Raw genomic sequence first — 23,575 nt, 5'->3', positions numbered from 1 at the left:
CTCGTTAAGAAAAAAAAAGAAGTACTCTGCTTCACTACAAAGAATACTGTGTATAAGTTCTAGTCCAAAGTAATAGGCCATTAGAAATATAATATGAATCAAATAATTCTTTTCTAATTAGTTCAGTATATTATATATTTGATATATTAATATAACTATTTGATATAGTTAGTAAGCACTAACTATACATCAAATATTAGATTAAGTATGAAGTTAAAGTAATAAGCAAAATCCTAACTGCTTTTCTGATGGAGCTTAAAGTGGTTAGATTCAAGATATACTTGGCAAGCAGAATTGACAAGAATTGATGAAAAATTGGATGTGGAAAATGTCAAGAGTGATTCCTGGTTTCTGGTTTGCATAGCCAAAGATAGTGGGACCATTTGATGAGAAACTAGAAAAGTAATGTTTGTGGAATACAGATCATGAGCTAATGAACTTAGTAAGTTTAGACTTTAACTCTGTTTTTTTCTTTGTGATTCCAAAGTGGAGTGTGAATTAGGTAGTTGGATACCTAGAGCAAGAAACCAGAGGAAAAACCTAGGCTGGACATACAAGATTATGATTCCAATTTATTCCTGTTATAATTGAAACCAGGCATTGGTGGGACTACTAGAATGAGGACATTTAATGAGAATAGAGGGACAGTGACTAAGCCAAGAAGTCTTAAATTTAATGGCCAAGGATAAAACCTCCAGAGGTAATAAGGAAAACAGCCAGAGAGAAAAAAAAAAAAAACAAAAAACCAAGGTGTCAGAGAATCCAAGAGTAGCGTATTTTTAAGGAAGAAAGAATAATAGTCTGCTGTGTCAAATGTTGCTGAGAGGCCAAAAAGATGAAGATTGAAAATATCTGTGGGATTTAGGAATATGGAATTCCTTAGCAGAATGACATATAACAGGAGCAGTAGCTAGGTTGGACTATGTGGAGTGATAAGTGAAGAAACAGATTATATATATACACATATATAGACAGTGCTCTCTCTGGAAAGATAACAGAGTAGGGCAATAGTTGGAGAGGAATGAAGGAACCTAATGAAATCTATTTTAAAAAAGAGAGATACCTGAATGTGTTTAAAAGCCAGTGGAAAGGGCTGGGGATGTGGCTCAAGCGGTAGCGTGCTCGCCTGGCATGCGTGCGGCCCGGGTTCGATCCTCAGCACCACATACAAAGATGTTGTGTCCGCCGAAAACTAAAAAATAAATATTAAAAAATTCTCTCTCTCTCTCTTAAAAAAAAAAAAAAAAAAAAAAGCCAGTGGAAAGAATCTTATTGAAAGAGGAAAAAAGAACAGAGAAATCAGGAATCAGGTTATGGAGAAGGCAGGAGGATAAAGGATCTAAAGCTCAGTGAAGAAAATATCTACCCACCTACTCCACTCTATTTAGTTTTTCTTTCCTGGTAAAATGGTTTAACTATAACTCAATGTTTTAAAATACATAAATATGCCTGTTTGTCCTTTTGCCTTTTTATATTTTGGTATTTCTTAAAACACTATATCAAAGAGTCAAATCCATTTCATTAATGGTGTTCTTGTGTCTTTTAGGGAACTGATGGAGTAGAATATTTGTTAATTCCTGTTGACAATGGAACATTGATTGATTTCTTGGAAAAGGAAGAAGAGGAGGCTTGAAGCTATCTTTTGCTCTTGAATCTTCCATTGGAAGGGTTGTTGTACCCAGCTGCCACTCTAGTCAAAAGTGTTGTGTTTACATCCAACATTAGATTATTTTCAACATATAATAAGATTCAACGTTAGGAGAGGATATGTCATCAATTAGATCTTTTGATTAGCCTGGCTGGTGTACCATCTCTAGTACTATGCAAGTGGTCCTTGAGTTGCAGAAAATGTGCCTTTCACTCATTACCTCTCTGGAGACTTCTTGCTGGAATGATCAGTGTGCTCAGGGACTATTTGGAACTGGATGCTTTTGAATTCTTTTCTACTAAAGATATTATTCCTAATTTTTTGAGGGCCTTTTAACACTCCTGGAGCTGATTGTAAGTGTGCTTGTTCCAGAGCACAGAAGTACAAAGACAGGCATCACAGAAGTGTGTTCTTTGTTTCGGAACAGATGAGTGGAGACAATAGATCATTTCTTGCTGTTTGTGAAATAATTTAAGAAAAGGTCTGGGGGAGAAGAAGTAGGTGATCTGCCTTTCTCCTTTTGAATTTAGGCTACATACTTGGTAGGGGGGTAATACTATTCAGTTGGGAAAGTGGGATAAGCATAAGGACGGTATAGGGTATATACCCAACTTAGAAAACACATCAACTATAGATCATATTTGGAAAAGTCATTATCTTAGCCATGACCTTGACCTTTATGATACAAGTGAGAAGCCAGGCTAAAGAAACTGAATCCTGACTTACATTTTAGTTATTGTTTTCAGAACACAAAATAAAACATTTCATTATTCTTGTATATTCACAATAGTGTATTAGTAGTTGGCTGAAAATGTTGGTTTCTCTGTCAAGAAGACATTGATCTCATTGTAAGATACTTCAATTTTTTGTTAAAGTGACAATTTCAAGCCTCCTGGATATTTACAAAAGCTTTTCTTATTATCTATAAGCTGACAACAGTGGTCAAGCTTAGCTTATAGATTACACAAACCCCCTGAAATTTGTCACACCTGAAAATGAAATTCATTTAAATATCATTGTAATAAAGTCTTCAGTGCATCAGTTTTTCTTGTTTCTTATCCTGTAAACCTTTTTCATGAAAATATTTCCAGAAATATTTGGAAGTTTTTTCATATAATTAATTTCATGTTAAGTCCACTTATTAAGGATTTAGTCTCATATATAACTACTAACCAAAATATGTGAACAAATTTATACCTGAATATGAGATTAAATAATTTAATAGTACCAAAGGATATTCAATGAAAATGAATTTCTTTCCCATTTCCTAATCCCTGGTCCTTTAGGTAACCACTGATAGCAGTTTCTTAAGTATTCTTCCAGAGGTAATCTATGCACATGTAACAATATGTCTTTCTCTTTCAAAAACATAATGGTAACTAATGTACTTGCTGGTTTGCACCTTGCTTTTTTGCTTAATATCTAGTTTTGACAACTGTTAACAGTATAAAAACTATATAAAACCTTTAATAATCTAATGTGCAAATTTTTGCATTTGCCTTTAAATATCTACTGGTTTATTTTTGTAATTTTTGTGTTTATACTATTTGCAAGCAGTACGTGTCAATAGAATTTACTATTAATAAAAATCCAATTTGGATAGAATCACCTTTTTAAATTTATAGTGCTGTTTTCTTACTAAAATATCTCAAAGTAGTTTCAAAAAATTTTTTGAGTTCATCTGACAAAACACTGATGATCTTGGCAGAAACATCATATGTTCATCATTAACTTGTGTCAGCATCATTGGTTCCTTAAGGTCCAGCAGTTATGTCCTGGCTACTCTCCCTCTTCCCCACTGATGGTGATTGGGGCTCAGCGGTAGAGTGCTCGCCTAGCATGTGCAAGGTGCTGGGTTTAATCCTCAGTACTACATAAAAATAAATAAATAAAATAAAGATACTGTGTCCAACTACAACTAAAAAAAAAAAAAAAATTTTTAAAGAATATCCAATCATAAACACATTCTTTGACCCATTAACCATTTCTAGAGCTCTATCCAAGAAAATTACCAAAACCTCCAACTAAATGAGATATTGCCATCATCACAGATGAAATCACATCATTTTTGTGTGCTCAAAAGAAAAAAGGGTTTAAGAGTCACTGAACCCAAGCTTGCTTTTTTTTTGACACAGGGCAACCCAGGAATGCTTACCCACTGAGCCACATCCCCAGCCCTTTTTATTTTGAGACAGACAGGGTCTCACTAAGCTGCTGAGGCTGGCATCAAACATGGAATCACCCTGTCAGCTTGCTGAGTTGCTGGGATTACAGGTGTGCACCATTTTGTCTGGTTCCAGGCTTTCTTCTTCTGTAGCTACATGGCTATACCTTCCTGCCTCCTGCTCACCCCTTACCCTGCCCCAGGGACATTTTATCACTTATCTACATTCCTAGTGCTTTTAGTTTTATTTACTTATACTAAGGATTGAACCCAGGAGCGCTTAGTCACTGAGCCACATCCCCAGCCTTTTTAATATTTAGAGACAGGGTCTTGCTGAGTTGCTGAGGCTGGCTTTGAACCCTCCATCCTCCTGCCTCAGCCTCTGAGCCACAGGTATTAACCAGGTTTGTGCCACTGTGCATGGCTGTTCCTTTTATTTTTTTGAGACAGGGTCTCACTAAGTTACTTAGAGCTTCAGAGTCGTGGAGGCTGGCCTTGAATTTGTAATCCTTCCGTCTCAGCTTCCTGAGGCAGTGCCTCTTGCTTTCTAAGTAATTAATAATGAACTAATTACTTGGGCTTTCCAGTATATGGTGATATTTCTCTCCCATGTACATTTGTTCAAGCTGTTCCTAGTGACTGAATTCTAATCTACTCCCAGAAAACCTTCCCTAGCTTATAATTACCATCCAAATTTCTGATCTGTGCTACCCCCATGTGTTTTAGGCCCACCATATAGAAGGCAAATGATGACTGACTGGATCAAATACCATTAGATAATCCCTCAAAGGTGGTCTACTAACTCATTCTCTCCATTTTGATAGTGTTGATCATCCCTTTGAAGCTTTCTCCTTGGTTCTGACACTACCCATTCTTTCCTCACCCTCTTTTCTTGGCTCCTCCTCCATTTATAATTGGGCACTTCACAAGACTCAGGCCTAACATTATTTCTTCAATGGATCAGAGTTAGAGGAGAGCCACTGAACAATTTCTAAGTTAGGATCCTAAGTGCTTGGGGAGATAGATTGGTTAGAAAAAGTAACCTACAAAAGGAATGTAAAATCCAACGTGTTGGACAATACTTTAATAAAAGATCTGCTTTTATCATTATCAAAGCAACTTGCTCAGAAGAAAAATTGTAAATACTTTTCAACATACTATCCAAAGAAAAATCACAGCAAAAATGGGTTTCTTCCAGGCTGCTTCTATCAATTTCATTGTAAATGTGTTTAAGAAGTGATTAAGCCAGAGGGTTTGGTGCCAGACTGCCTGCATTAACTCCACCATTTCCTAGCTAAGCAGCCTTGGGAAAATTACTTAACCTGTGTCAGTTTCCTCAACTTTAAAATGAGTATAATACCTATATGCTTGTTTATAAGGATTGAAAGTTAATATTTACAAAGGACTCAGCAGAGCACCTGGCATAAAATTAATACAGTATCATCAATATTATTTTGAGAGACAAGCATCATTTTGTATACTAATAAAATTACACATAAGTCACCTGGAGAAGCAATAAATTGAAAAATGTTCACTTTAACAACAAAAAAGGCAAAACAAATCCTGACACGCATTTGGGAGATTTGAATCTAGGTGGATCTAGGAATAGTTACACATAAATAGACCTTACCACCACAAAGAGGCTGCTTCCTATAAATAAATATTCAAACCCAAGTTTTTAAAGCTTATGTAAATATATTTTTTCGAAGGCATAAACAGTGGTTTATTTAAGAAAGCAGATACATATTTAAGGGAGAGTAGGGGCAATGTGATGCCTTTGGAGTAAAGTGAGAAATATGCACTCAAGGAAGAATGTGGACTATCACCAGGGGGGGGGGAGAGAGCAACCCATTGGTGTGGGATGGTAATATTTACAAAAATCTTTGTATTTTTAAAGCTCTGCAAAGGCAGAAATTTCTAGATTGGCATATCCTATCTACAGTTTAATACAATGATTACTTGAGCTAATTCCCAAGAATGTTAAGTAAACATAATTTAGTAATTTTTTTATAGAGTTCTTTAATATGGTAGTTACATTTCAGTTTTTACCTTATGAGCTATAAAACATTTGGTGAACCAGATTAACAAATCAAAGATGATAATACATTCTAAGATTCTCCTTTGGAAGTATCCCAATACCACTAACTTAAGTTATACATCTGAGTTTCGATCCAAATGATTTTTAGATTGTGTCATCCTTATGTTCCTGTATGTGTTATACAACACAAAGTGGGTCCCTGTCTGTCTCTGAGAGGATAATATCAACCTTATTCTCCAAGTGCACACGCAGCATATCTTGAAGGTCAGAAAGAAAGCCTCGTTCAGTGTTGCTGTGTTCACAAAGGATGACATTTATTCCTTGGGAAGTAGCATGCAAAACATCATGATGAGACATTTCACCTAACAAAAAGGAAAAAACAAATACTTAAATATTAGACATGAAATTCTGTATGAAGTAAATGTAATACATGTAACTACATATAAATATAGAAAACTACAGTTTTCTTACATGACCCTCAGTGTGAAAAGAGGCCATCCCACTGAAAATTCTCTTACTTCCTCTGGGAAGACCCCAAGCAAGTCAGTCAGCTTTATATCAATATAATAAAATAACTGACACAGCCTATTTAGGAAGAGGTTTATTTATTTCAAAATTTTGGAGATTCAGGCCAAATGGCTTAGTGCAGGCTCTATAGTGAGGGCCATCCCTTGGATGCATCATCTCCTGGTGTGGATGGTAATGGTAGGAGCTTATGTGGGATCAAAAAAGTGGTCACACCTCAAACTTAGAGCAGGGAAGACATCTCGGGCACCAGGCTTCCTCATTTTACAACAATCCTCACAAGAGAACTCAAGGGATCACACAAGAACTACCTTCTAAGACCACACCTCCAATGACCCAAAGACCTGCTAGGCCCCACTTCCCAAAGGTTCCTTCACCTCCCAATAATACCACTCTCAGGACCAAGATCCTAACACACGAACCTTTGGGAGCACATAAAGCACATTAAATCATAGCAGTAAATCTCTAATCTAGTATATCCAACCAAAACCATATCTGTAAGAACACACACTGAAAGTGTTTTCACAATAAAATAAATGACCACTACTAAGTAAAACAACACTTTCAGGAAGTCCCCTTCTTAGAAAAGCAATAAACACCTAAAGGGAAAATCACAGGTATACTTCCCCCAAGTTCCTCTTATGAGTTATGAGCACCAATATTTTCACAATCAACCCCAGTCTAATCATAAGGATGAAACAAGTTTAAAGATATTTCTAGATTTATTAAAAAAAAAAAAAAAACAAGCATAGTATCCTTTATACAAAATGCTGGGCTGGGTGTGGTACAATAGCACACACCTGTAATTCCAGCAGCTTGGGTGGGTAAGGCAGGAGGATTGCCGGTTCAAGACAGTCTAAGCAACTTAGCAAGGTGCTAAGCAATTCAATGAGACCCAGTCTCTAAATAAAATACCAAAAAGGGCTAGGGATGTGCTTCAGTGGTTAAGTGCTTCTGAGTCCAATGCCCAGTACCAAAACAACAACAACAAAAAAAACAAAACCAGGGGACCAGAAATGTTGAAGTGTTTTAGATTTGGGATTTTTAATATGGAAATATTTACATAAATATGTAAGATATCTTAAGGATGGAACCCAAGACTAAATAAGAAATATTTCACATACCTTATACACATGGCATGAAAGTAGTTTTATATAATATTTTAATACAACTGTGTTTTGACTGTGACCTGTTACATGAAGCTAAGTGTGGAAGTTTCCATTTTGGCATCATGTCAGTGGTGCTCAAAAAGTTTTATATTTGGGGGCACTTTGGATTTTTAAATTGGGGATACTCAACATGTATTTTTCCTTGACTAATGCAAAATTCCTAGAAGTTCTGATGTTATTGGTAGAAGATCTTTTATAAAATTATCACATCTAATGTTTTAATGAACTATTAAAATACCACTTTGTGATCTTCTGGGAGGATTGAACACAGGGGTACCCTACCACTAAGCTACATCCTGAGTCCCTTTCATTTTGAGACCCAGCCTTGATAAGTTGCTGAGGGCTTGCCTTTAACTTGCTGTGATCCTTCTGCCTCAGGCTTCCAAGTACCTATGATTTATACGCATGTGCTATCTCATCATGATATTTGTGAGCAAATGATGACTTTAAATTTGATAGCAAAAATATAGTGTACACAATTTGGGATGCTTATAAAAACATAATTTTAAACTATATTTATATAGCCATAAATTAAGAAGAAAGTTTTTTTAGGGGGAAAATGAGTGGTTTTATTTACAATGATTTTCAATTCTCTACCAATATGTATCATTTCACTATTAGATGTAGTTTGTTTTCAAGAACCTTTTTAAAAATCTTACTCTATAAAAGTGAAAATAAAGTAAAAGTAGAAAAAGACACTAAAGTGACAGGGTTGGAAGCCATGTTTTAGGGGAAGACAGCCTGGCTGCCCAGAATATCATGAACTCACAGGCTAGAGAAAGCACAAAAGTGGGAAAATCAGGAGGACCCTGTATTAAGAATAGAGGCCAAAGGAAAGAAAAGCCTGGCACAGTGGGAAAGAATAAGCAAAAGGAGAGTAAAAGAGACAAACGAGAAATAATTTGGTTTGTAACATGACAGCTTCCATTTGCTGATCTTTACAGTATTTTACCCATAAAGACCTAACACAATGCTATAAGGACAAAGCTGAGGAACTATTCCAGACTGAAGAACATGGATCAGCAAAAAAAAAAAAAAGCTATCGTGCATGATGGCAGTGTAATCCCAGGGGCTCAAGAGGCTGAGGAAGAAGGATCACAAGTTTAAAGTCAACCTCAAGAACTTAGTGAGACCCTGTCTCAAAATAAATAAAAAGGGCTGACGATGTAGCTCAGTGGTAGTTCAATCCCTGTCCTCCCCAATCCCAGTCCCCACCCCCCCACTAAAAAAAGAAATTCTATAAATTTTGATCAACCAGAAAATTTTAATATGACTGCATATAATATATGTTTTAACAATATTAAATTGACAAACTCAATAATTTTTCATAGTTATATAAAAAAATATCTTTGTTCTTAGATTATTTATTGAAGGGTAAAGTGGTATCACATCTTTGATTTACTATAAAATGGTTTGGAAGGAAATACATAAATATATATGTGGATATATATTTTATCATACTAACACATTATACATACATATACAGGGTGAGCATCACTAATTTGAAAATGTGTAACTTTTTTCAATGCTGCCAACATGATGCCACAAGTAGATGATTCCACACCTGACCTCAAATAATGGTTGTAATCAATATGGAGATATACTAAGAATAATGTATAAAATTACCTTCAGACCATGTTGATAAAATGCATATGAAACATGAATAAATTCTGTGTTCCAGGGCTGGGGAAATAGCTCAATTGGTAGAGTGCTTACCTCGAATGCACAAGGCCATGGGTTCAAACCCCAGTACCACCAAAAAAAAAAAAAAATTCTGTGTTCCATCCCTAAGATATCAACTCATTAAGTATATGCAAAATTCCAAAATCCAAAATATTCCAAAATTCCAAAACACTTCTTATTTCAAGCAGTTTGGATACTTACCCTGTATATACATATTCACACACATGAATGTAATATGTACATAATGTATACATAAAGAATGTAAAACTGTGCCAGGTGTGGTGGCACATGTCTCTAATCCCAGCTGAGGCAGGAGGATCATGAGTTCAAAGCCAGGCTTAGCAAAAGCAAGACTCTAAGTAACTCAGTGAGATGCTGTCTCTAAATAAAATACAAAATAGGGCTGGGGATGTGGGTCAGTGGTTGAGTGCCCCTGAGATCAATCCCTAGTACCCACCCCCCAAAAAAAAACCGAATGTAAAAATATGACAAAATGTGTAACCATTAGTAATCTAGGTGGAGGGCATACAGGAGTTTATTACACTATTTTGTACCTTTTCTATGGGTCTGAAATGCCTTCAAGTAAAAAGTTAAAATTATTATTATTATTATTATTATTATTATTTTTGTAGTTGTAGATGGGCATAGTGCCTTTAATTTACTGGCTTTTTGTTTTTTTTTTATGTGCATGCTAGGCAAGCGCTCTTCCACTGAGCTACAGCCCCAGCCCAAAATTAATTTTTTAAATAGGCACATGTCATACTATAAGATAATCAGTTAAATCGCCTATATATTGAAAGTTTATTTCAATCTGGCATGAATATGTGTGAAAATGAAGGTTCTAAAAATCTTATATTTTTAGAAGAATAGTAAATAGGGTAATGGTCAAATACATTTTCAATTTATTGTCTCAGAGCAATCACATCAGACTTGCTCAGACACTGCACCTCTCTACATCTGGATGTCATGACACTTGGAGTGCAGCACCCTTTGTGAAATAGTGCACTAGGTAATACGGCCTGGATGTGGGGCAGGACAGGCATAGAAGAAGCCACAGGAATGGTCAGAGGGTGAAGACCATACAATCCAGCTCCAGAAGTAGGAAAACAATTCTTTGACTTACTTTATGCTAAATTCAAGGAGGAGCAGAGGTGAAAATACAGTTGGTAGCAACAAGTGTACAAAGCGTGGCCTCCAAACACCTCCAAATCCTTTGAAGGAATGATAGGCTAAGTTTGGTCATATTCCTTAGTAGTAACTAGGTCAAAAAATTCTTTCAATAAAAATTAACCCGGGGCTAGGGATATAGTTCAGTTGGTAGAGTGCTTGCCTTGCATGCACAAGGCCCTGGGTTCAATCCCCAGCACCACAAAAAAAAAAAAAAAAAGTAACCAGTATCTTTTAGGTTGTATCTCAAGGACAGAGTAGAAAGCCTAGAAGTCAGACAAATAATCATGTACTGTCCAACTGAAATGTACATTAGAGGTCAAGAACAAAGGATTAGGACTCCAAGAGGGGCCGGAGCAAAACAATGTCAGCAAAAGCTTTACAGAGGAGATCTCTGGGTTTATCATCACAAGTACAAAGAAAAGGACAAGGAAAAGGTATTCTAGGCAGAGAAAAGAGCATAAGAAAAGGATATATGGCAAAGGATGCAATGTCTTAGTCTTCACTAAGACAGATGAATAAAATCATCAAGCCAGCTGTGATGGCGCATGCCTGTAATCCCAGCATCTTGAGAGACTAAGGCAGGAGGATTTCGAGTTCAAAGCCAGCCTCAGCAATGGTGAGGTACTTAGTAACTCAGTGAGACCCTGTCTCTAAATAAAATACAAAATAGGGCTGGAGATGTGGCTCAGTGCCCCTGAGTTCAATCCCTGGTCCAAAAAAAAGGAAATCATCAAAGGCCTTAAAACCTGGATAATAACACTATCAAATTTGTCCTTTCAAGTTAATTTTGAGCTGGGCATGGTAATGCACTCCTGTAATCCCTGAGGCTCAGGAGGGTGAGGCAGGAGGATTGCAAATCCAAAGCCAGCCTCAACAATTTAGAGAGTCCCTAAGTAATTTAGCAATACCCTGTCTCAAAATAAAAAATAAAAAGAACTTGGAGCTGGGGTTGTGGCTCAGTGGTAAAATGCTCGCCCAGCACATGTGAGGCTCTGGGTTTGATTCTCAGCAACACATAAAAATAAATAAATAAAGTTATTGTGTTCAACTAAAAAAAAATCTTAAAAAATAAATAAATAAATAAAAATAAAAAGAACCAGGGATGTGGCTCAGTTATTAAGCACCTCTGGGTTCAATCCCTGGTACCAAAATAAATAAATAAATCATAAAAAAGAATTGGGGGTGGAGCATAGGAAGATAAGATTAAAGGCTTGAGACAGTATATCAGGTAGCAGATGATGCCTAGAAAAAAGGAAAAAGGTTCTAGAAAGACTTTGGCAGTTGAACTGATAGGACTTGCTGACTAGCTATGGGGCTGAGTAAGAGGAACCATTTTCACTAGTTGCACTTTAGTCTCAGCTTCTTGGTTGAGACAAGAGGATCCACTGAGCCTAAGAGTTCAAGGCCAGCCTAGGCACCAGAAGGAGATCTATCCCTGGAAAACAAAATTTTTTTTTTTTTTTTTTGGTACTGGGGATTGAACTCAGGGAAACTTGACCACTGAGCCACAGCTCCAGCCCTATTTTGTATTTTATTTAGAGACAGGGTCTCACTGAGTTGCTAGTGCCTCACAGTTGCTGAGGCTAGCTTTGAACTCACAATCCTCCTGCCTCAGCCTCCTGAGCTACGGGGATTACAGGTGTGCATCACTACACCCAGCCAAAATAAATTCTTTTTTAAAAAAGGGAGGAGCCATTGTCAAGGTAACAAAGTGTTCTATTAACTGACATGATATTGGAGAGAAATCAAGTTGAGGAAGAAAGTATACTACAAAAATGCTCTATCAATTTTTGATAAACTAATAATAAATGATTAAATTACTTCTATCCTACACCAAGAATACAGTGTGCCCCCAATTCTTGTATAGTTCCTATGTAGTTCAAGTTCAAAAAATATTAGACATTTGTATTCAGTACTGTTCTAAAATCTGCTATTTCTGAATTTGTAAAAAAATAAAGCAAGGTTGAGAAAGAGAGCTTAAGGCTGTCCTACCTGTGAGGTAAAGGTCAGCCTCTACCCCCTGCAGAACGCTGCTCCCAGATCCAGCACACAGGGCCACGACTTTGATTTCGGATTCTTAAAAGAAAATTGGAAAGAGAGATCAATATTTCATAAAACCCTTTCACTTTAATATTATAATTTAAATATTACAATTTATATATTTGTATTATATAAATATATAATATTTATATATTTGTATAATATACATTAATATTATAATTTATAATATTATAATTACCCAATGTAATGCAGATTACATTCCTGTTATCATCATCAGTATATGAATCATGCCTGCTGAATTAAAAACATTTGGGGGGAGGGCGGTTACCAGGGATTGAACTCAGGGGCACTCAGCCACTAAGCCACATGCCCAGGCCTATTTTGGTTTTATTTAAAGACAGGGTCTCACTAAGTTGCTTAGTGCCTCACTTTTGCTGAGGATGGCTTTGAACTTGCAATCCTCCTGTCTCAGCCTCCCAGCTGCTGGGTTTACAGACATTCACCACCATGCCCAGCTTAAAAACATTTTTAATATAGGCAACTAATCCTTAATGAACCCAAATCATAGCTTTGGATGTGGCTTCACAAGCCTACAAAACTCTGAATAGTACTAATGGTGCAGCTCTAGGCTTTGTTGCAATGCTGTCAGGTCAAGTAATTTCACCTGGATCAACAGTGAAAAAGATGGCAGCACTAGCTCTCCTTTCAGTTTCTTTCGAAGCTGAGAAACTAAAAGGGTCAGCTGGAAAGAGGATTGCTATCAGTGGATTTGGAAAATATGTTTAATACAGTATTTAGCCTCAAAGATCAGCTTCTGAAAAGTGAAATGACAGACATTTCCAAGCCAAAATCCTCTTAGGTTCCTATGAGCAGTCACCCCAGGTTAACGTATGGTATCAAAGTAGGGCTGTGAGGTTGGATAGAAACCATACTCCATCCATCATTCATTTTCTTTGGAACTTATTCTCAGGAGTCATTTGATTTAACTGTGCCTTTAGGTAAGTTACTTATCTCTCTGAGCCTCTATTATTACTCCTACAAAATGGGAGTAATAATACCTTCCTCACAGTCAACACCACTACCATTTACTCTAAAGTGTGCAAGTCACACTGTGCCATGTCACATGGATTACACTAAAACATACGTTATTTCATCATTAATGCAGTCTTTATAGCTGAGGCCACCAGGGCACAGAAGAGTCAAATAACTTGTCAAAAGTCACAAAGCAGGGGCTAGGGATGTGGCTCAAGCGGTAGCGCGCTCGCCTGGCATGCGTGCGGCCCGGGTTCGATCCTAAGTACCAATACAAACAAAGATGTTGTGTCCACCGAAAACTAAGAAATAAATATTAAAATGCTCTCTCTCTTTAAAAAAAAAAAAAAAAAAAAAGTCACAAAGCAAATAGAAGAAACTGGAACCCAGGTTGTCTGACATCAAGATCCACACCTACAACCACTGTGCACCTGTTTTTGCAGTGGGAGCTCACATACTTAGAACAGACACTCATTATAGTGCTGCCCCTCACTGCAGCTATCCCATAAATGTCTCATCATTATATTTGTTCCCAAAGTACTGGGAAAAGATAGAAGAGAAGGCATTAGCTACAGAATCAGTAACTGAACGTCACTAGATCAATTTTAAAATTTAAATTTAAAATATCACCCTTCTTGCAAAGTGTCAAAATTTATATTGTTATTGTAGCAGTCATGAGTCCAGCTCTCATCCTGGCATATGATGGGACTGCACTTTATGTCCTCTCTGGGTTTTATTGGATAGTGTTACTAATTCTGGACACTGGACTGAGCAGACCTAACACATAACATTTCCAACCTGTTATTCTTAAATAATGACTTAACACCCTTCTCTCTTTCTCTCTGTGCAACAGCAACTGGTCCTATAATGAACAGACTTCCCCTGCTGACTTGTGATGAACATGGTAGGACTAAGAAATCTCACTGTTTAAGCCAGTGAGTTGTATTCCACAGTAACCTAGCCCACACTGATCAACAAAGTAAGCCAATCATTTCCCATAAGCTGCTAACATGTTCTTTATCACTTATTAATAAAACCAAGAGTTTTAACCTTTGTCCATGGTCACCAATAGTGTATTGAATAAATGAAGGAGACATATTTACCTAAAGTCCTCCCTACACCAAGAGCTAAGCGAAGATGAGACAGTTTTAGGTGTCTTTTGATACGTTCAATCATGGTTGCCAGGGAGACAGATTCATCCAGTGTGCATAATCGCCCCATTCCAGTTTGTAGAAGCAAAGGCTGAAGAGAAACACAAATTAGAAACACTTTCCATCAAGCCAGGTTTGATGGCTCACACCTATAATCCCAGCAACTTGAGAGGTTGAGGCAGGAGGATCACAAGTTTGAGGCCAGCCTCAGCATCATAGAGAGAACTTGCCTCAAAAAAACCCCCCAAAGACTAGCCAATATCAGTCCTAAAAAATAAACTTACAGAATAGTAAATACTAACTGAAATTTAAAAAAAATATGCACTTTATGAACTTACTGTAGCACACTCCAGGATAAAGTCAGGGGAGGCAAAAACATTCTGACTACTAGGAGTTTAGAGCCTTCCAAGAGGGCATATATTTAATTAAATAATCATAATAAAAGTGGGTTAAGTACAAGGTAGGTGCTATTGTTAGGGAACCACAAAGAAATGACAACTTAATTAAGCTGGGTCTTGGGGTGAAATTTTAATTTAAGAAGGTCTAACACAGAATTGGGTCCTACAGAAAAACTAGAAAGGAGTTCAAAAGGGGTGATGTCAAGTGAAGTGTGGTAATAGAGGAGTAGAATGAGATGGGGAAGGGCATTCTAAACTGAAAGAACATGTACAAGGCATCAAAGGTGTAAGACAGCAGCACATTGTGAGGGCAGATCCAACAACAGAAAGTATAGCTGATGTGCACAGCAGATGCTGGGGAAGCAGAGGAGGCTGGAGCAGTAAGGTCTTCCTGTGTTGTGCTAAGAAGTCTTCTTAGGCCACAGCAGGTACCCAGTGAGGAGACTACTAATATCCCAAAGGAGGCAGATGAGAGTTTAGCTGTAGAAGCTCTCAGCTGATAGAGCTTATAAAGAGGAGAAACATTTTATAAATATGGGGATAGAATCTGCAGAGCTTGGATTTACAGGAAAAAGGGAGAAGTTGTGGAAACTTGAAAATAATTTTTTAAAAAAAAGGATATAAAGGGGTGAGACAGAAATAAGGTCAATATTTTCATATAGTGGAGCCTGATGTCAGGTGCATGCCTGTAATCCCAGTGACTTGGGAGGCTGCCGCAGGAGGACCACAAGTTCAAGGCCAGCCTCGGCAACTTACTGAACCCTTGTCTCAAAATATAATTTAAAAAGGGTTGGGTAAGTTCTAGAACCAATGTAGGTGCCTGTAAACAGATAAATGGATAAAGAAAATATGTAATATTATACAATGGAATTCTACTCAGCCATGAAGAATGAAATTATATAATTTTCTAGTAAATGAATGACACTTGAGAACATCATGCTTCGGGAAATAAATCATACTCAGAAAATTAAGAGACTGGATGTTTTCTCGTTTGTGGAAGTTAGAGACAAATAAGAGAAAAAAAGGAGGTGGGAGATATGAAAATAAAAAGGCAAACAATGGAATGGACGAAGGTGATCAAGGGAAAGGGAAGAAGGCTGGGAAAGAGGAGCAGCTGCAGAATGAAACTGACCCACTTATATGCATATATGAATATATCTCAGTGAACTCCCTTTTTATGTATATCTACAATACACCAATTAAATAAAAACAGTAAACAAATAAGACAAGTAGAGTAAAGAAAGGAGATCAACGGGAAGAAGGAAAGGGAAAGGAGAAGTCCTGGAAACTGAGAATGAAAAAACAATGTTACATGTATTTATGATTATGTCAAAATGAACCCTATTATTGTATTAAAAACATTTTAAAAAAATAGAAAAAAAGACTGAAGATGTAACAGCACTTCCACAAGGCCCTGGATTCAATCCAATATACCCACACACACATACACATACAAAACTATATATATTAGATCTGAAATACTTGTGAGAAGCCAGGCATGGTGGCACACGCAGGTAATCCCAGCAGTTCCAAAGGCTGAGGCAGAAGGACTGCAGATTTAAGGCCAGCCTTAGCAATTTAGCAAGGTCCTAAACAATTTAGTGAGACCCTGTCTGTAAATAAAATATTAAAAAGGGCTGGGGATATGCTCAGTGGTTAAGCACCCCTGGGTTCAATCCCAGGTACAAAAAAAAAAAAAAAAGAAAGCATTCTGAGTCAGAAAGTAAAGATAAAGGAATCAATATTATATGTATATCTGCCAAGTTAACAGAGTAAATGAAATGGTTTAAAGAAGGTAATACAAAAACACAAAACCTATACCCCTCTAAGTAAGTCTGTGCCCCAGAGGAAATACCAATGTTTTCCTATTCTTGGAATATCTCCCTTTCTCAAATTAAATCCTCATCACGACTTTGCACTTTTTGTTCTTCTTTGTGTGTGTGTGTGTGTGTGTGTGTGTGTGTGTGTGTCTGTATATGTGGTACTAGAAATGAAACCCAGGGCCCAGGGCCTCACACATGCTAGGCAAGCTCTCTACCACTGAGCTATACCCCCAGCTCCTCCCTTTGTACTTCTTTTAGTAATTGTTTCTGGACTGTTGATCCAACAGTATAAAAATAAATTTGTTCAACAAAAATACAGAAAAATGAAATTCATCAAATGGTACACATTAAATAAGTGCAGTTCTTTAATTGATTTGGCCTCAATAAAGCTGTGAACAAATGCACATAATGTAAAATCAAATATAAAATACTTTTTCTTAAATATTTGTATAAATGTTGATGGACCTTTATTTATAGAATCGAAATCAGTGCCTCATTCTGCTAGGTAAGCTTTCTACTACTGAGCAACAACCCCAGTCCCATAAAATGCTTTTATTACCTTCTCCAGTGACAGAATTTCAGTCTTTTGATAAAGCTGTCTGTTCTGGGAGAGAAAAGCCACAACCTGCATCAAAGCCTTCTGAGTACAATTTAGACTGATGCGTGTTTGTTCTTCATTGTCAATCCTAGAAAAAAAATCACTCATTGGTTTGGGATAGAAAAAAATAATATATTTTTAAAATTCCACAGTTGACAAATTAGCTATGATAGAGCATAATTATATGAAACTAAGGATATGACCAACAAAACTCATTTCATCTCAAACCAATCCTTGTTCTAAAATTGTGTTTCTCAAACTGTAACATGCATCAGAATCACCTGGAGGAATAATTAAAACAGAGTACTGGGCCCTATTTCCAAGTTTCTGATTCAGTTAAATCTAGATGAGGTGCTGTGAATTTATCTAACAAAATGTCCTCAAAATTTAGGAGGTGGGGCTTGTTGAAGGAAGTGGGTCACTGAGGGCATAGCCTTAAAGGGTATATTTTGTCTCTGGCCCCTTTCTTTCTCTCTCTCTCACTCTCCCTTCCTCCCCCCTCAGTAATGCCCTAGAGCCTCCCTCCTCCCAAAAAAATGGCACCAAAATGTTTTGATAATCACAGAATTCTAAAACTAAAGGACACCTTAAAATATAATCTGGGGGCTAAGGATGTGGCTCAGTGTTGAAGTGCTTGCCTAGCATGTGTGAAGTTCAATCCTCAGCACCACCAAAAAAAGAAAGAAAAGAAAACATAACCCGGAAGCATAGCTGCCAACATTGGAATCAACTGTGGTGCTTCAAAAGGACAAACAATAGCCGGGCCCCAATTAAATAGTAAAATCTAGATATGAACTGTAATATGGAAAAATTGAACTGAACTAAAAAGTCCATCAGTAAGAGAAAGAATGCTTAATGGAACTGCAATACATCATAATAAGCAACATTATACAGCAATTAAAAAAAGATTAATTAAAAAGAATGGTATAGACATAAATGAAAAGATCTTTTAAGACATGCTGTTAAGAAAGACAAAAAGAGCATACTATTTAACTAAGAAAACAATGTAAAATAAAACTATATATTTCTTCATGTCCTTGCATCTGTTTGAAAAGATACCCACTTCTCTATAAACAAATGAAAAGACAACTTGAATTAAAGATACTGGGATTGAGTAGAAGGAAGAGGGGACTATTGTATTGTTTCAATTTTTCATACCTCCTTTGTAGAATTAACTTTTCTTTTAATTTAAGTATTTATACAGTATTTAAAAATCGCAGAAGATATTCACAGCTGAAATCTTTGCAAAGTCCCAGGAATAATTTTTCTGGAGATTCTTAAAATTCTCTGGAAATACTCCAAGATATTTTCGATGACTTTACAATAAGGAATCAATACTTTTTAAAAAATCACTCATTAAGCCAGGCACACTGGCACACGCCTACAATCCCAAAGGCTCAGGAGGCTGAGGCAGGAGGATTGTGAGTTCAAAGCCAGCCTCAGCAACTTAGCAAGGCCCTAAAGCAACTTAGTGAGACTCCATCTCTAAATAAAATACAAAAAAAAAATAATAATAATAATAATCACTCATTACAGAGATCATTTTTTGGTGTAACCTCATATAATGATTTCAATTTTAATAAAGAGTCATATTTATCATTATTTTTTAAACAACTGTTCAACCCTCACTCTGTATACCTTGCTTTTTCTTTGTCTTTTTTGGGAGGGGTTGTAATTCTGAACCTAGGGCCTTGCCCATGCTAGCCAAGTGCTCTACCACTGAGCTAAACCACCAGATCCTACCACCTTTTCTGGTACTTCCACAGGTATCAGACTAAAAGAAAATCACCCCTCTCTGCCCTAAATAACTAAATAATTGACCTTATAAGAGGAACTTCAATGTATTTTTCTGTTCAAGTGTTTAAGGATCACTAATTTGCCAAGAACTGAGAAAAGCAAGCCTTATATTATTACTACATAATTAGGGTCTGTCTGCATTCTCTAAAGTAAAAAGAATTACCCCTAAACATTACCAGGAGGATTAGAAATACTACATGTAAAATGTATGGTATGATCCCTCCCAAGTGGAAAATATTCAATAAATATTACCATTTTAATTATTTTGAAAAGATTCCACAGTTCACCTTGTCTGGAATCCACAGGCACATGAGAAATACACAGCTTGTAAACCAATGCCAGGAAAATATAATTTGTTTCAAACCTAAGTATCAGAGTATAATGGTTTGGACCTGAAGACTCTTCCAGAGGCTCATGTGTTGAAGGATTAGTCCACAATGGAGCAGTGGGGACCTTTGGGAGATGACTGGATCATGAGGGCTCTGACTTTATCAATAGATTCATTTATGGATTCATAACTCAATGGGCTATTGGGAAGTGGTAAAAATATTAGGAGGCGGGGCCTACTTGGAAGAAATGGATCACTGGGGTCGTATCCTTGAAGGGTATATTTTGGCCATGGCCCTGGCTCCTTCCTCTTTCTCTCTGCTTTGCTGTTGCCATGAGGGGAGCAGCACTATTCCACTACTCTCTCCACCATGATGTTCTGCCTCACCATAGGCCCAGAAACAACGGAGCCCAGAAATTATGGACTGAAACTTCTGAAACCATGAACCAAAATTAATCTCTTTCTTTCTTTGATTTCTCTTAGTTATATTGTCATAGCAATAGAAAGCTAAGACAGAATTACAGGTTTTGTAAGAAAGTACTTACCTCTAGATAGAGCAAAGGGGTGGGAGCGGAAGGGGGGGTGGCATAAGGGTAAAAAAGATGGAGGAATGAGATGGACACCATTACCCTAAGTACATATATAAAGACACAAATGGTGTGAATATACTTTTATACAACCAAAGATGTGAAAAATTGTGCTCTATATGTGTAATATGAATTGTAATGCATTCTGCTGTCATATATAACAAATCAGAATAAAAAGTAAATTAAAACAAAGAAAGCACTTACCAATAAATACACTTACCAATAAATACACAGAAAAAAGAGAAAAATACATTGTACCTAGCAGAAAAAGAAGTGACCGAAACATCTCCAATTCCTTTCACTACAGACATGACTTTTTCCAGGTCTTGGGTGTGGTTAACACTAAATTCTATTCGATGAGTTCCTTCTGTAGGGTAGTTGGGAGCTTTGGAAGGATGTATAGGACTGGAGGTGCAAGCTCCTAGAAAAAAAATTGTGGAAAACTAAAGTTCTTGTTTGTTTTTAAGATTAAAAAGTAAGATAAACTATTCTAGGCAAAATAAATGTATTTTTTAAGATTTGGACTGGGGATGTGGCTCAGTGATAGAGAGCTTGTCTGACATACACAAGGCCCTTAGTTCTACCATCAGCACCACAAAAAAAAATACACTTTCATGTTTTTGTAATACACACGCACATATATACCCCTATAGTCTAAGGATTTGGTATGGACATACAAAATCAAATTCATTCAAAAAAAAAAAAAAAATCAAACCAAGCACAGTGGTGCACACTTTTAATTCTAGCTACATGGTATGAAGATTGCAAGTTCAGGGGCAGCCTGGGCAACTTAGCCAAAGAAGAACTATCTCAAAATAAAAAATAAAAATGGCTGGGAATATATACAGTTCTGGGGTAGAGTGTCCTGGGTTCAATCTCTTGCACCACAAAGAGAGAGAGAGAGAAACATTATTGAATTATATTCCCGTATTTTAAATTTCAGAAAAATCTGGACAAGAAAGACTGACTTGTGGAATTTTTTTTTTTTTTTTTTTAGGTGATACAGATTATCTACTGCTTGGTAAATCTATCCATGTAAAATGTACCCATTTTTTCCAGGTGACAAATGTTCATAATCTGTTGAACACATTACTAGAGATGTTTCATCATAAAAGCTTTAGCCCACAATGACTTATCAAAAGTCACCCAAGGGGCTGGGATTGTGGCTCAGCGGGAGAGCGCTCGCTTTGCACAGGTGGGACCTGGGTTCGATCCTCAGCACCACATAAAAAGAAAGGCATTGTGTTGTGTCCATCTACACCTAAAAAATAAATATTAAAAAAAAGTCACTCAAGAAAAGCTTATTAGAAAGTATTATCTTAAAATAACTTACAAAAATAAAGCTAAAACACATATGCTGAATTCCTTCATTACACTGGACATTATTAAACTCCGATGTCTCGGTCACTAACATACCAAGTATATCCTGGACAGGCCTCAGCTTTCAATTTCAATTCAAGCATTGTTTGAATGCCTGGGTTCTAGTCACTGCATCACATGAATGAGGAATTGTGAAGTTGCCTAACAATGATGAGTTCTTATGCTTTCCTTATTCATTAAGGATAACAATGTTTGGTTTTTCAAATGCAATTTAATGGCCAGACTTCAGCAACATTATTTTAGACATATAAAAATCAAATGATGTCCCCTCACCCCTAAAACAGTTAAAACTTTACTGGAAAGACATTTTAAAATTTCTAAGTATTTGTAGGAAAATGTTAAATATGAAAGAACAAGAGGCTTCTCACCAAGCCCTTTGGCCAACCAGTTGTTGACTCCCTGGGGTGCAGCATCATAGGCTGTGTGAGGAGAATAGATGCCAACCCTATTCTCCAGAGCCCGGATCACCAGGCGTTCCTTCCAGCTTTTCCAGGTTATCTGCTTCAAGGGTCGGAAGATAGGTGGATGGTAGGAGAGGATGAGATCTGCCTTCTTTTGCAGAGCCTCCTCCATTACCTCTTCCGTCAAGTCATTGGTCAGGAAGAGAATGTTTACAGTATGTGGTGGACTTGGTTCCACCAGTAATCCAACATTGTCCCAACTCTCAGCAAATGAGAGGGATGCAAAGTCATTCAAGGAGGAAAGAAGAGCCTTCAAATCCATGAAGGAACGGGAAGTAATGCAGATACTGGACTGGACAAGCCGGACTGTTGCGGGAACCAAGCGTACACAAGATGATAACATACAGAAATCAGGTAAAACTGAGTATCTGAAGTCAAAATACAGGAAATGGTACTCCGGAACACTTTAGGTCTGGACCTAAAAGGCATCAAAGCATGTGGGGAAAATATGTCATTATACAGACCTGGTTTCAAGTAGTGGCTCTGCCCCTTTCCAGCATAATGTAGCTTAAGTAAGTCATTAACGTCTGACAGCTTTTTTCTCATGTACAAAATGGAGACCCAACCTACACTGCAGGCCATCTGGACAAGCAAATAGATTAATATGTCACCTAGCAAAACCTCACATATAATATACTAATATACATTTCTTCCTCCTCCACTCTCCCCATACCTTGGTGATTTGTTTAAGTTTTGGATACTGGGGATACTACACAGTTTCATTTTCCCGCTAAATTACATTGCCAGTCCCTTTTATTTGGGGACAGGGTATTACTAAGTTTGTTTTGAACTTGCTCTCCTGCCTCAGTCTACCAATTTGCTGGGACCAAAAACATGCCCCACCAGGACCGGCTCATATCCTTATTTTTATTCTCCCCAACCTTGCTTTAACGACCCTCATCACCTCTCCATTACTCTTAAGTATTACCCTTCCGAACTCTCTTTAACTTCCTAAATAAAGCCTTTCTCCCTCCAACATAACATTGACATACTGTTATAATTCTTTTAGCTTCTATGCTAAAGCTACTGGAGAATAGGAACTATCTTTAATAAATCTCAGTATCATCAGGCATCAGCAATCCCAGTTCCTCGAGATTCTGAGGCAGGAGGATCGCAGATCACAAAATTAAAGCCAGTCTGGGCAACTTAGAGATACTGCCTCAAAATAAAAACATAAAAAAAATCTGGGGATGTAGCTCAGTGGTAGAGTCCTACTGGGTTCAATCCCCAGTACCACGAAACGAACAAAACATAAAGCAGGGGATAGTGTAAGCGTAAGCCTTGTTTGCTATTGTTAGTAACATTAGTAGGGCGCTACAAACTACAAAATGTTCCCTCTACATCACTTCATCTACTTTCATTTCAGTGCCACCTCAAGCCCTTTCCAGGACAAGACCCAGGTAGGGCAGCCGTTCTTGAGTCAGGACCAGCAAGTGTCTCTCGTATGCCGAAACAGTTTTCTTCCCTAATGTTCTTTCTCGGCAGCACTCCAAAACAATCACAACCAACCCTAACCACGACTTGAGGCAAAGAGCACAACTACCCCAGTAAGTTTTGAAATCGCCCACTACTCACCGGTTCCGGAAACTCTCCTGTACGTCACTTCCGGTACTGAGCTTATT

The 23,575-nt window shown here is 37.2% G+C and overlaps 2 protein-coding genes across 9 annotated transcripts in view; one reads left to right on the top strand and one right to left on the bottom strand.

Annotated features, from left to right (window-relative positions):
- Positions 1-2,689, top strand: part of Orc2 (origin recognition complex subunit 2) — a 42,076-nt gene extending 39,387 nt beyond the window's left edge. For all 5 annotated transcript variants that reach the window (XM_048808271.1, XM_048808270.1, XM_048808269.1 and 2 more), the window contains one exon: positions 1,547-2,689. In XM_048808271.1, the coding sequence (XP_048664228.1) occupies positions 1,547-1,633 (87 nt within the window). In that variant the 3' untranslated portion in view covers positions 1,634-2,689. The remainder of the gene's footprint in view (positions 1-1,546) is intronic.
- Positions 2,690-4,869: 2,180 nt separating this feature from the next.
- On the bottom strand, positions 4,870-23,572 carry Nif3l1 (NGG1 interacting factor 3 like 1). 4 transcript variants are annotated; one of them, XM_015481220.2, is made up of 7 exons: positions 23,529-23,572; positions 21,861-22,371; positions 20,371-20,533; positions 17,362-17,488; positions 14,534-14,672; positions 12,390-12,473; positions 4,870-6,212 (listed from the first exon to the last, which is right to left on the bottom strand). In XM_015481220.2, the coding sequence occupies exons 2-7, from the start codon at positions 22,294-22,296 to the stop codon at positions 6,028-6,030; spliced, it is 1,134 nt and encodes a 377-aa protein (XP_015336706.1). In that variant the 5' UTR covers positions 22,297-22,371; positions 23,529-23,572; the 3' UTR covers positions 4,870-6,027. The 4 variants fall into 4 exon arrangements, with proteins under 4 accessions (XP_015336706.1, XP_015336705.1, XP_015336703.1 ...); XM_015481219.2 differs by lacking the exon at positions 23,529-23,572 and adding an exon at positions 23,309-23,522; XM_015481217.2 differs by lacking the exon at positions 23,529-23,572 and adding an exon at positions 23,326-23,522.
- Between the last annotated feature and the right edge of the window lie 3 nt (positions 23,573-23,575).

This window comes from Marmota marmota, unplaced genomic scaffold (assembly GCF_001458135.2).
Source record: "Marmota marmota marmota unplaced genomic scaffold, marMar, whole genome shotgun sequence".
Taxonomy (NCBI): domain Eukaryota; kingdom Metazoa; phylum Chordata; class Mammalia; order Rodentia; family Sciuridae; genus Marmota; species Marmota marmota.
This window is presented reverse-complemented; position numbering and strand designations above follow the sequence as displayed.

Coding starts and splice junctions, on each gene's coding strand:
- Nif3l1 (XM_015481220.2), bottom strand. CDS start 22,296: ATGTTATCATCTTGTGTACGCTTGGTTCCCGCAACAGTCCGGCTTGTC. Junction 14,673..17,361: donor AAATTCTGTCACTGGAGAAG/GTAATAAAAGCA, acceptor GTTTCTCTTCAG/CCTTTGCTTCTACAAACTGG. Junction 12,474..14,533: donor TGGTGTAGGGAGGACTTTAG/GTAAATATGTCT, acceptor TTTTCTTTTAAG/AATCCGAAATCAAAGTCGTG.